Genomic DNA, 14,120 nt, shown 5'->3' with positions numbered 1-14,120 from the left:
ACCACCCTGGGGCGTGCCTCTGTTCACAGCTCTGGTCAAGTGGTTGCCTCCCAGATCGGACTGGATTATCCTGGTACTCAGCATGGATATAATCCAGTGCGTGAGATACCCCTCCAATCCAATACCGGTCAAGGCTTCCTTGATGGCGTTGGTACTGACGTTGTTGAAAGCTCCTTCTATATCCAAGAAGGCAGCAAGGGTATACTGCTTGTACTGCAGCGACCGCTCAACCGTGCCAATTACTTCGTGTAGGGCGGTTTCTGTGGATTTTCCTTTGAGGTAGGCGTTCTCTCCATAATCGTCCTTAAGTGAATGTCCAGGACGCGTTCTAGGGTCTTCAGCACGAAAGAGGTCAGGCTGATTGGTCGAAAGTCCTTCGCGGACTCATGACCGCGCCTGCCCGCTTTCGGTATGAAAACCACCCGTGCGCGCCTCCAGGACTGCGGTACGTATCCTAAAGTAATGCAGCTCCGGTAAATCTCAACAAGCCACGGCACAACCCTTTCCTGCTGCTTCTGTAGCATGACTGGCATTATGCCATCTGGGCCTGGAGATTAGTATGCGGAGAAGCTGTTTATAGCCCAGCCGATCCTATCCTCGGTAATTACCGATGATAAGTGGTAAAACCGAAAATTCACGGATTAACGGCCTGGAGATAACACTCACGTAAACTGAAACAAACACAGTGCTGGGACGCAACTAATTTTATAACTCTGCACAACTTCGCAACAAGACTACGTGTTCCTCGGCCACGAAAAATATCCACCATAGATACGGAAGACGCCTTTTACGCGTCAAGCTTCACAGCAAAATTTTCGATGATTTTGTGAGGCGAGACTTTGTTTTTTCACTGCAAAATCACTTCCATCACTGATTTTAGCCCATGACAACCGATTTGATAGTCTCGCACAGCTGGGGTTGCCGTAAACCCTCCAAGCGAGGTTCCGACTCATAGGCCTCCTCGCTGGAGGGAAAGTGCGTTTGCACCAGCAGCGTTACGGTCTTGAATGAAGTGCTCTAGCACATTTTAAGGCCCTGATCCAATATGGATTGTTGTGCCAACGATTATAATTATTATTATTATGGTTCCTCTAGAAGGAAGGGGTAAGTAACTCTTCAAAATTAGGTTCACCATCCGCAAGGCCCCCTCATAGGTGTTTTGAGGATCATAAATAACGGAAGCAAATATAAATTCAAGCCAAATCAAGGTTCAATCAAATTATCTTCCAGAAATATGATGATTGGAATATCATTAAAGATTTTTTACCGTGATACACCCAAAATATTCAATTAAAATTTAAGCATTTTGTTTTATATTTAAACCAACCTCATCTTTTCTAAATTACGCCGACCTTTTGGACTTGCTTTTAATGTTTATGGATAACATTCAAAGAGAGGTAGGGAGGTGGGGAGAAGATAGAGGGGACCTGAATAATTGGAATTTCATTTCGGTTGAATACTTTTGATTCAGGGCGAATATAGAAATTTTTTCATGATACAAAGTTGAACTGATATCCATGCCCTAGTTGTGAGGTGTGTGGTTTCGCACTTACTGAGAAGCACTTATACAGGTTGATTGCAATTTAATGAGGAATCTATGAGGAATCTTCCTCTGAAGAGGGAAACAAATCGCTCCATACCAGATAGTACTTTTCAAGCGATTTACTCATCTATTTCAATTAAGGCCTTTTGTGCGATATAAAGTTTTCAACCTGGAACCTCAATTAGTCATATCTTGACTCCAATTCCCTTTCCGCGAAGCAGCCGTTTAGAGAAAACCACCAAAACTTACCTCATCATCACCATCTGAATAAAAATAAAATTGATTTGGAGGATTCAAATACTTTTGTAATAATTCCTTCGCTACATTCATCGACATCTCGCTCTGAACGAACGGATGTTGCAATAAACGTTCGGCTGTGGGACGTTTCTTGGGGTTCTTTGTTAGTGCAGTTTTTATAAATGAGTGGAATGTTGGACTCCATTTGTCTTTATCTTTAAGCGTTGGTGGTTTAAAACCACTTTTTGACATTAAAAACAATGCCCGCATCGGATGTAAGTCGAACATTGGAGGTTGTAATTCTGCTAGTTCTGTAAAAAGAAGAAAATTTTATATTAAATTAGGAGAGGTGTGAATGGATCGTTTGAAGATGACCTACCTATGGCGGTTATACCGACTGCCCAAATATCACATAGTTGATTGTAGCCACCCTTTCGTTCTACGGCTGCAACTTCTGGTGCCATCCAATATGGTGTACCTAGAAAAAGAAAGGAAAAAATTCAATGTGAATGACATTGTTGATGAATTTAATTGAATGGCTGCAGTATTTCTGCCTCAAATGGCCTACACAAACTTGAATGGTATTTACAAGGCAGTTAGAAGCCCCTATTGGCGTCTTGTACATTTACAACAAGTTTGATCTGAAAATTCTTTTAAATTTTAGATACATTTGCAGTTTACACATATGCTGCCATTGAGACCTCTTCTTGCTGCATAGGTGTGTCTGGCTCCATTTGTGAACTACGAACAAGTATCGTGATTCATGCAGTATCTGATTCACAAGGAGAATGGCAAAGCATAGTCTATGTTCGTAAATAATTTCGCAGCCATATGCTGAGCTGGATCCAAGCAAATTGTATGAATCATTCTGAGCCCCAACACTAGTTTTCATTTTATTCTTGGGACCAAAAGTCTGGAATTTTTCATTTGCACTCTTCGCACGGAAACGTGTTTTCTGGAACATCCAGCAAACGTACTATTTCCACAACTTTCCTATACAACTTCCATCGATTTTCTGCATTAACAATGCACTTTCCACTTCAATTTCTTAGCCCCGTCCCCTCACGGTTAGTTCCGTGCTCGTTTTCATCTTCAAGGCTATTCTTAAAAACTAGAATGCGAGGGAAAGAATTCTCCATTCCAAACTTAGCTTCTTCAGATGAATGAAGTGAAATTTGTTAAAACGGACCTCGAAAAGATTTTGTGTTTACGGAAAGTGGATGCTTTCGACTGCATGCATATCATTTAAATCTTATTATTGTTATATCTTCCATTCAGAATCTAAACTTTATTTTCATATGCAGTGGAACAAACGAATGAATAAATTATATCGCGAGAAGAAAAATAAACTTTTTTCGCGCTGAGTGGAGCCAACTGCACCAAAGGCACTTGTTCCACGAGTGCGAACGACACTTTGCTCCAGAAGTGGCTTTTCTTGAGAGTGGTTGTACTTGGCTTCAAAGAACGTTTCATAGTTGAGTTACCAGCTTTTGGATCTTAGTTTCGAGGGTACCACATGTTTATATAATCGCAATATATACCATATTTTTGACTCCCCTCTAAGCATACTTGGCATATTCTTCATTATCTCCAGAGCCGCTTTTGTTCGTGAAAAAGAGAGTCCAGCTCGATAACGACAGAGTGAAAATAGGCGAAGGATGCATAGTAACCTTGTCTCATGATTCCAGATACTCAACGAAATCCTCGAACCCTTCAGTACCACTGTTCGCTTTCATCCCTTCAGCTCCTCAATATCACTCAAATCTATTATCGCAATTATATCTCTTGATGGTACTGATTTCGATTAAAACTTGAAATCAAATGGATTGAAATGAAAACTCCCTGAAATGCGGAAATCCTAAGCACTCTCGAGGGCGCACGGTCGCTGACACTCTCACGTCTCAGTGTTGCTCCTTCATATATGGTACATGGATGGAACCATTTTCCATGCATGGCTACCCAAGCTTCATTCATTACAAACTGGATGTTAGGTTCAGCAAAAGTGCATGCGTTGAATAATAGTAATATTCACTATACAGCAAGGTACTCGGTGTAGAGGCATAGGCTCTGTATGGGATTGCAATGCTTAAACACTGATTAGAGCTTGTTTACCCACTCGACGTTGCGAAAATCTTCTTAATTTCCATTGTTACACGCTAATTGGGTAATATAAAATATCGTTACGAAAGTGAACGAGGTTATAAAGTTTATTGTCAGCTTTGAAATGAAGGTAGACAGCATATTTTATGTAGTGCAATTCGATTCTTTGTTCTGGGGTCGTAAAATGGTGTATGTCAATTTTCAAGAAACTTTCGTTTGAGAGAATTCGGGAGAGGGAAGCAGCGCGACCAGATTCTTCATTATCTGAACCATCGAATTATTGGGTTATACATGATTTCCTGTCATCACCACATTAATCATTTTTTAAGGCCATGATGAAAACTTTAGGCGGGCTAGGCTTCGCGTCCTTACAAATTTTCAGCCATTGTTCTATACCATGTAGTTCCAGGGGGACCCAGTCGTCGGCTATCCTGCGATAGATTTGTTACCGATTTTCAGTGGGTGACCTATCCACTGTCACTTCAGACATTGCCTTGGTTGCATAAAGGCAACAGCCCGAACACTGTCTTCTCTAAACTGTGAAAAGCATTAATAGGACCGTAACCCAAGGTACAACATGCGCCGGGAAATGTGTAGTCAATGGAATACTTACATTCTAATACACGGACTTGAATACCTTGGTTACCTTCAATTTCAATTAAGACACTTACTCTGGTGACTGCTGGGTAGATATTTTTCCTAGATTATTTGTGGGACCAAGGTATGGGTTCCAAATAAAAAAAAGATAGCTGACAATGGAAAAAGAATGAGTGCTGATGGTAGATGCACCATCAAAGGACTACTGCTAGTATCCAGCCAGGAAGCAGCACTCGTTGAGGGTAGTACAGCTAATGCCAGTTGTAGTGCTTCTGCGCTGGAAGCAGGAAAGAAGAAACTTCTGGGAGTTGGGTGGCGCACGGAATAGACATTTCCAGCCTGGGAACCACTGTCGTTGGACTGAAGCGAGTACTAGCCACAAAACTCTTACCTCTTACCTCAAAAACCGTTGATGTCAGAGATCTTCCAAGGAACAAGGATCGGAAACCAGCACCATTTCTTTGCTGACTGCTGGAGTCCTGATCAAGAGCCAGTATTAGAAAGCTATGCATATTATGAGTAAGATTGTAAATAATAAAGAGATCGAGGAAACGATCAAAAGGACATTGCTAAATACCAGGCAGTTACCGAGGAATATAACAAGCACCTGGAAAACAAAAAAAAAAACCTACTACCTTTAAGTGTAATTGATTTAAGGGTGAGTTCGGGCTGGAAAATAAAAGGGGTGAAGGTGGCAAGGGTTCGGGCGACAAATAACTTCTGCAGAAACAGCAACGATCAGCCAGTCGGCAACGGAAACAGTGGAAAGTTATCCCCTGCTTTTGTTCCTCTCAGGTGGTTTGAGGGTAATAGCATGCGAGAACTATTTCTCTAGGGTTAGTGTGTCGCTAAGATCAGTGACACCTGGGGGGAAGTGAACCTCAAGTCTCATTCGACAAGATTCCCAGACTTTTGGTTCCGCATGGATAAGGGCATGCTCTTCCAATCTCTGCGCCTTCAAAACTCCAGCATTCTGATGGATAACTGGGTTGTGATCAAGGAGGGGGAACTCCAGATGAACTGACACCCTTTCCTACTCTAAATAAATTAAAATTGCCTGGAGGCACTGAAAAAACAGACTACAAAGTTTGGTTTGGAATTAGAAACGCAAAGGTGAAAGTGGTCCGCTTCGCGAAACTGGCCGAAACCCTTTCGATGCCGTCAGCGAGCTCTTGGTGGAAGAGAAGATCGTCCATCTCAACGGGGGTTTCCCCTACGCAAGCATACTAAGAATAGCGCAGATAAACTATAGCACTTGAAATGCGCCTCAGCTTATTTGTTGGTCTTCCTTCGGGAAGAGAAAAAAGGAAAACATCAACATCGGAGTAGTACAGGATCCCTGAATCCGAGGATGTCGAACCATCAAAAGACCACAAAGTAAATATTAAAATTTATTTCGTAGCACAAGAGGCACTGATCGAGGCAGATTTAGGGCATGTATGTTCGTCAGAAAGAGGCTGCACGACTTTCTGTGCCAGGATCTGAATTCCAGTGACATAATCGGGCACTGGAACAGATGGAAGTGGAGAATGTGCATGTGCCCTCGGCGTACATCGCTCATGGCCGACCCACTCCACCAGAAGACCTGGAACATTTGACGCCCCCATCGCAGCAAAGAAGACCAATCTGTGATGGCAATGTAATGAAATCAACGAAAGAGGTGAGTCTCTCTTAGATTTCACTATTAATACAAATTTGTCAGTGTATAACAGAGACAATTGTGATGGTTGCGAAGACGTCCTTGGTATCATCCAACTAATCCATAATGAGACTTTCGAGGTACAGAATTGGCGTGTCTACTCAGAGATCGAGTTGGATACTATAGTCTAAATGTTGCTTTAGAGGTAGGTCTTCTACCTTTTTCAGATCCCAGAAGGATCGGCTGGAAAAAGTTTAGTCAAACTATCAAGCTCAAAGTCTCCTATGGCAAAAGGACATTGCCAACGTTATGGAATGGAGATCTACCCAATTTCAGGAAGTTGACCACGAAGATGTTCCACATTTGCTACTGGCAGCCATACAAGGACTACCTTGAGAGGAAGGGCAGGGCATAAGCGAGTCTGCAAGAATCAGTAAGATTCTAACTAAGGAATATAGGAGCATCCTTTTCTGAGTGGAGTCTTCTGAAGCTGCTGCCGCTAGCGAGGAGGATTGTTTAACGAAACACCTTTTGGAGAAAATATGACTTGCAGTTTTGTCCAGGGCAGAGGCAACTCATCAGACGCTGCTTCACCTCTGTCCTGGAGGCAGTGTGATCGAAGTGATTACAAGTTGGCATTTGCTCCCTCATGAGGGTTCTGTGGACTACACCCGGTCCAACCCGCCATCAACAGGATAGCGAACTTAGGAATCCTTCGATTCTTAAGCAAAATTTTATCTTTTGGAGGTTATGCAATCCCAGCCGCGTGAGATTATGGAATCAGCAATCACCTAGTATAAAATCAAGTGGGCTATAAAAAAAACTTCTCCGCATGTGGTAAAGCTCTAGTTGTAAGTGATGCATGAGATTGTACGGACGCTGGACAGGAGCTGTGTGAAGGTGGTAGCGTCCAAAAACGACCAATGCTGGTTTATACTTTTTGCGTTTTCCTTTATACGGGAAGAAGAGCACCATACTATATCGAGAAGAAGATGCGGGCAGGTAAATTGTGGTGTTCGCTTCCTCATCTTCTTTACAACAACCCTGCACGCTGTTCCCAAGGTTTTGGTCTGCCTCTACGCAAATTTCTTCAAAGCATTCTCGTATAGTCTGATAAAACCTACTTCCGCGATTTCTTCATTTCATCAATAGTTTGATTGCCTATTCGCCGCCTCGACATGGCAGCCTCACATGATCTCGTTATACGTCTCACCATTTGTACTACCCTTTTTGAAGTCGCAACATCGAGATCACGGCCTCCACATAGCATCTCTATGAATACATCTTCTTTAAACGTTTTCATGTACCAGCAATGATTTCTAGCCCCTTATCCGCGGGAATGCACATCGTAGCATTACCCATTTTCGATTTGGAGAAAAATTTTCTAGTGGTCGGTACGAGTATTAGTGTTTACTGACAAACCAGACTATACCCCTTGCCAATGTGATACTCATATATGTCAAATCGACAATTGAACCCAAGGGTGTCTCTTGAAAAGTGAAATATTTCCGGTGTTCCGGTGCAAACAAGTCCAGCTCCGCGAAAACCTCGAGCAAAATACAGCCTCTTTTGTGGTAGTACGACTGCTTTAATCCAAAGCCCACGTGTGGAAATCGTTCGCTATGATTTTGGAGTTTCGATTTTTTGCATTCCAAACTAGCGTCCTTAATATTTCCTCGAATTGTGCTATCGTCACGCTTGATAGAGCAAAGCATACCAGCTATTTACTTCGATTTACCCAACTTCCGGAAACACCACCACTTCTTGGGTGGTATGATTTCTACACGCCCATATTGGGTCGTCGTCATCGGCGGCGCTATTTGGTCTATCAGAGGTCTGGTGTGCATGTGGCCGCAAGGGCTTCAAATCACACAGCGTATCAAACCACTCTTGCTTCGACCGACTTTTTAGTCGCTTATCATTGACTTCGATGTTCAGACCAATCTTGGTAAGTGAACTCTTTTCAGCGCGAATTACATGACTATACCATCGAAGACGCCTCTAGCAATTTTTCCTCGATTGGTGGAATCCCATATCAATCGTGAATATCTTCATTTCGGATGTGATCAAGACGTGTAAAACCACTAGTCCAATACAACGTCTTCGCCTTCAGGACAGGAAGGTCATTGCCATTGACAGTGATAGTGCCTGTATCATGGGGATCAGTCGTCAAAATTTTTGTTTTATCCAGATTCAATCTGAAACCGTGTTGCATGAGGCGATCATTTCATTTTTGGATAAGTTGCTCGAGATCCTTTGTGCTATGAGACGTCAGGGAAACATCATCTGCATAAGGCACTGTATAGGGGGCTGCACGTTGGATGTCCCGTATGACAATGTCCATAAAAACAACAAAGCAGAGTGGTGGGGAGGCGCTTTCTTGATGAACACTTCGTGTCTCTGTCAGTACACTGCGCCCCTAAGTGGCTAAATTCAAGACATCTAAAACAGCGTTTGAGACTCACTTGCTCTCTGAGTCAGCAAACGAGCAAATCTACTTTTACCTCACCAGGCGTTGCCAGTTTGAACGCTATTTCAACCGATGAGTTGATAGTCGCCTTTTCGTGCCTCCGTAAGTCTTCTTAAGTCCCCTGATTGGATACTCTTGCAAACCGAGTGATCGGAGGTGTTTTTCTAGTGCCTCCCAGATATCTTCCTGGGTCGTTGTCTCAAGTCGCACCGTCGAGATCATGGCCTTCAAATAGCACATCACCCTTTCAAAATATCTCACGACTTTTTCACATTCGTTGTTACTGCGGCGCGATGGACCAGCTGATAGTTGTCGTTTGCGTGCTTCTATACTACCATCTGAGTTCCAAGATTACATATCGAGCGATCCGAACTGTTTTTCTAGGGCCTCGCGGATATTCTTCTTGGTAGTGACTTCATCAATCTCTTTACCTTGGAAAACAATCTTCTGATTTTTAGTCTGCACCTGTGCCTATTCCCCTGAGGACTTCTTCCCGGTAACCTTTCCAGCTTTAGTATCAAAACTTTTTTTGGGAACGTCTGATTCGGCTGGCGTTATTATGTTTTTGTAGAGATAATTAATTCGAGCCGTAATATTCTTTAGAACTTTTCTTCCCACCAAACTTAGTCCATGATTCTTCGGTTTCTTTTTGGGGCTTTATCTCCCACGTCGGGTGTTTCTACAATTTTCATTATTTGATTGCACGTTCTCTTCTTCGATGCGAGGCCTGTTACCTTTCAGGGTCCTATGGGGGTTCAAAAGAGTCGTTTGCTTCCTCTCTACTCCTCTTTGATTGATTTATTGTTTATGGCGCTTTGTATTTTAGGGGCAGGGGGTGTCATTTGTGTTGCTTGAGTGACGTTTGCTTTCTTCGAGGCATTTTTTTGTCCTTGCTACTGTTATACAGAATTCGATTGACTCTCACCATGTTTTCAATGGTTTGTTGCACACAACTCTAATATTTTCCTTTAGAGAAGGGAAAACGATAGTTTATCCCTTCTCTATTCCTCTATTTGGTTTTCCCACGTGTGATTTTCGAATTTATTATCTTTCTGGGAATTTCCCTGGTTTCCATCTTTGAAAGACGTTGGCCCTGGGGGAAATCGTAGGATCGCCGAGGTTCTCCGAAATGGGTCCAGCACTAGTGGCGTCAAGGGTCCTGTGGCAATCTCCCGATCAGTCACCGCACTGTAAGCTGATGAATTTCAAGTTTGTGAAAGGTTTTGTTTCTTCGAAACAGGTGTTTTTGGGAGAGGTAAATGGAATATTTTGTTTTTAGCAAAAACAGGCTAGGAAGGTTGTCAAGACCGGGACTATCAGTGGCGTCTAGACACTCCAGTAAGGAAGGGATATGGAGGAGTAATGCAGGATATAATGGGCAGACTGCATTAAGGCGAAGGTGATAAAAAAGAGGAGGAATTATACACTGACCAAAAGTGATTACATGATAATTGGGACGGGTCATTAGAGGATCTTCCAAATATAATAGAATCAATCTTAATGGCTCGAGTGGTTGGAGTGCGGGGCCGTCGGCAGAGGGACTTGTTATCGTGACTTGATGTCGGATACCAGTCGACTCAGCTGCGAATGAGTACCTGAGTCAAATCAAAGTAATAATCTCGGATGTGGGCAATGCAGAACACATTGCCTTCTACAGTGTACTGTAGTGTACCGTTAGGTCTTGAATGAAGTTCTCAAATACATTGGATTGTTGCGCCAACGATGATTATTATTAAGCTTAATGGGATCCGAGGCACCATGTATACATGTGCTGCTGGAATTCTGCAGCCCTCTCCCTGGACGTTCATATTAAATGCACTATAGCGCGCAGTGCTATCAGCTTGCGCGAGTCTGAATGTTGGACGATTAGTCCGAATACTGGACAGTTAAGTATCAATATCAATTCTCAGCATTTGCAAGATGAAAAGGAATTTTCGCCAGGCTTTCCATCCAAGACAGAGTGAAACCCAGGCGATGTGTTGTAAGCTTATAACACAATAATTTTTACCGACGAATCGAAGATGGTCTGCGGGGTCGATGCGAGAGTTTTTCCGGAAACGCACAGTTTAGGCGTACGATCTTCTGCGGAGATATTCGTGATTCTGGAGAGCTATCTCATGATTGAAGCATAATCTGAGTCGTAAGTCTGGCATAGTCAACCTGATCGACAGTGGCATAGCCAACTTGATCGACAGATCAGGAGATGCGCCGACAGCACGCTTGAAGTTGCCCTGGGTTCCGGGTCATTGGAACATAGAGAGAAATTAGCGAGTTGTCAGATGGGCCAGGCGTAGTTCGGCTCTTGACAATCCCTCGATGGACGCAGTCGACGATCAGCTGGCGACTGTTAAGGTTGGAATATACTCGCACTATTTAAGAGCAGCTAACTTCCGATGGTGAAGGCACCCCACAAGGCACAAGCCGAGGAGGAAGAGACCTGATGGCGAGAGCTCTTAGATTAGAAGCGAACAAATGCGTACTGGAGTACGGCAGTTTGTACCGACATAGGATGCCAGAATCTGTTTATCCTACAATTCGTATTGCCGGGGAGAAAAGGGGAACCATCAGACACTTCCTATGCAATTGCAAAACTCTAGTTAGGGTCAGGCTGCGGACGCTAGGTAAATAATTCTGTTGAGACCTCAAAGAGATCCGATGCTTGTAGGGTAGAGAAGTTTCTTCGTAGCGCAATGGGGTGGCTCAGAAACGACGATTGGATTCTACATAGCAGTGACGGTTTCAAGAATTTCAAGCAACAGAACTGCGCAACACAAGCCTAGTCTTACTAAGGAATTCCAGGCGTCCCGATTTTGCGTTAAGGACCACTAATTCGATTTTCCCAGTAGCTACCTGGCGTCCTAGCTTAGACCACTGCACCATCCAAGGCAAGGTCTTCTACGTTATCGTTTTGGAGGCTAATTTATACGCCAGGATTTGTGCAAGGAAGTCACTATTCTCCCAAAATTTGTACAAAACCATATCAGCGGGTTTGTCGCTCCATTTTCCTCTGAATTTAAATTCTACTTGCTTGTCTTAGGTGATCGTATTTTCTCTTTTATACTTGCCATCGTAATTTCATAGTTTTTCCTTGCAAAAAATAAAAACTTGCTTATTCTATTCGCTAGTGTTATTTATTGGTCTGGCTAATTCCGATATTTCGGGAACCACTTGTTCCCTTCATCAACGCTAACTGCTGCTAGGAGACTTGTTAGCACTGATGAAGGGAACAAATTGTTCTCGAAATATCGGTTGACCAATAAATAACACTTAGAGTTATAAATACCGCGTAATTACACTCAGATAAAATGAAATCATTTTTCCGGAAGAAAAAGGTCTATGGACCTTAGTTAGTCTAAATGTAGGAAGCAATTTCTATTTGAATTGGAGTTCAAATAAAAATCGTCTATTAAAATAACGAATGATGTCAACATAAAAAGATCAAAACCTCCCACAATTTCATAATGCGGCAATTTTCGTTCTCCCATTTTCGATTGAATAAGACGGTCTCCTTTATGTAGGATTAAACTTAACAGAGTAACTAATTAGGGAGCGTATTTAGCAGCATTTAAAAAGGACTATCTATTTTGAGAATCTTTGCATCTTCCTACTTCAGCACTGTACCGTTTTCCCCATACTAAATATAATAAAGAATAATCTTTCCACTTCGAGTACTCACCTATAAAACTTCTTCGCTTGTTTATCGTTGCCGTAATTTGTGCTGATACTCCGAAATCGGCTAATTTCACATCACCGTTTTCGGTTAACAAAATATTCGCTCCCTTAATATCTCTATGCATTTTACCCATCGAATGTAGATACTCGAGACCCTTAAGCGTTTCGCGACACATATAAGCGATTTGTCTTTCCGTAAGCGGTCCCGATACTTGATAGATATCCTGCAAGCTACCACCCCCACAATATTCCATACAAATCCAGAGCTTATCACGACGCAGATATGATCCATAGTAGGCTATGATATTGGGATGTCGACAATCTCTCATCATAATGATTTCTTGTTGAATAATTTGGATATCATCGCCTTGTTCTAATTTGATCACTTTAATGGCAGCCAACTCGTTGCTCTGGATACGTTTTGCCTGGAAAATAGATGAAGAGAGAGAATCTGTGAGTGGGAGGTAATAAAAAATGAAAGGTTGATAAGTGAGAGTAAGAGTTGATATAAATTCAGATAAAAGATACTCCTGAAATAGTCAGTTGGATGGAGGGTCTGGATAGTAACGAAATATATAAATAGATTTTGTGTCCTTAAGTTCCATTTAGTATCTCAAGACACATTCAAGGTTGCCATTGTAAGATCCTTCCTCAATTTTGATAATAAATGGAAAATTGGGTGCTGTGCTGCGTTAATATGTACAACAACGTCGGCGTCCGTATCTTTCATCGTTACATAAAAACGCTACATTTTCTTTCAGCTTCATAAAAAAGTTGTAGCATAAAATTTCAACTTTCTTTTAATATAAAATGAGTCTAAATTATGCTACGGAGTCCATATTACATTTCACTAATGAACATTTATGCTCGGCATCTTTGATATCCATCTCTCCATTAACCGACAACAACTAATTTCACCAAATAACATAGATCGTGCTGGAAATAAATAACAAATAAAAGAAACATTGAATTCAATGAATGCCAAGTAAATTGGTGCTGGATGCGTAATAATTGAGTGGATTTTACTGGTCTGCATGACTCGCAGCTAATGATGTAACACGCTGAGATCATTATTTTAGATGGATGGATTTCGAAGATGTTTATGATGCCGTTGTACTGTTTACTAAGCAATGAACACTTACTAATTAACGATTGCATTAATTTATCGAAACGAGGAGGACATGAAAGGAGTAGATTCGAGCGACAATCACGCAACATTTCATAGTCGCTTCACTGTAAGTTTTCACAAGACTTTTCCACAGAGTTTTCATGTTCGGATATTTCAAATGAGTTTCCGTTTGGTTGGGCCTGATTGCGTTACCTTTACTACCAAATAAAATGCAGAATTTCTTGATGATCGTTGAACGAATCGAAGACGGAATCAATCAAAACTCAGCACATAACTGAAGCGTTTCAAAAATGCACCAATCAATGTAAAAGTTCGCTTCAATGCAGGCCTCCTATAAAAGATAAATTCTCTCATTGGGAAGCATATTTAGACTTTCCGCGGAATTTCTATTAAACGCGTATTTACGGTTACATGCAATATGTTATGATCTCATTAGTTGCTGATGCATGAAAGGAAGGAGTGCAATTTTTGTTTCTATGCAACTCACTTTGTTCGGAGCTGTATAGTATTTGCTCGCTCAATGAATTTAATTATGCACATTGGAATCATCATCGTCAATTGCAACAAACATTGGAAGATTAGTGGAATTTTTATGATTGAATGAGTCTCTTAAGGAAGTATGCAATAACTGAACATCTGGAATGGATAGTCTTTGTGTGCAGGCATTGTATTGATGAGACAACATGGCAAAAGTTTTGAGGTTGTGGCTGCTTTCTACTTCTAGCCAACAAAG

General features: G+C 41.9%; 1 protein-coding gene across 8 annotated transcripts in view; it reads right to left on the bottom strand.

Annotated features, from left to right (window-relative positions):
- The window catches only part of LOC119654255 (mitogen-activated protein kinase kinase kinase kinase 5), a 129,976-nt gene that overhangs the window by 70,769 nt on the left and 45,087 nt on the right, over positions 1 to 14,120 (bottom strand). For all 8 annotated transcript variants that reach the window (XM_038059513.1, XM_038059506.1, XM_038059507.1 and 5 more), the window contains exons 2-4: positions 12,263 to 12,683; positions 2,160 to 2,258; positions 1,793 to 2,091 (exon numbers count right to left, since the gene is read on the bottom strand). In XM_038059513.1, the coding sequence (XP_037915441.1) occupies positions 1,793 to 2,091; positions 2,160 to 2,258; positions 12,263 to 12,683 (819 nt within the window). The remainder of the gene's footprint in view (positions 1 to 1,792; positions 2,092 to 2,159; positions 2,259 to 12,262; positions 12,684 to 14,120) is intronic.

This window comes from Hermetia illucens, chromosome 4 (genome assembly GCF_905115235.1).
Source record: "Hermetia illucens chromosome 4, iHerIll2.2.curated.20191125, whole genome shotgun sequence".
NCBI classification, from domain to species: Eukaryota; Metazoa; Arthropoda; class Insecta; order Diptera; family Stratiomyidae; genus Hermetia; species Hermetia illucens.
This window is presented reverse-complemented; position numbering and strand designations above follow the sequence as displayed.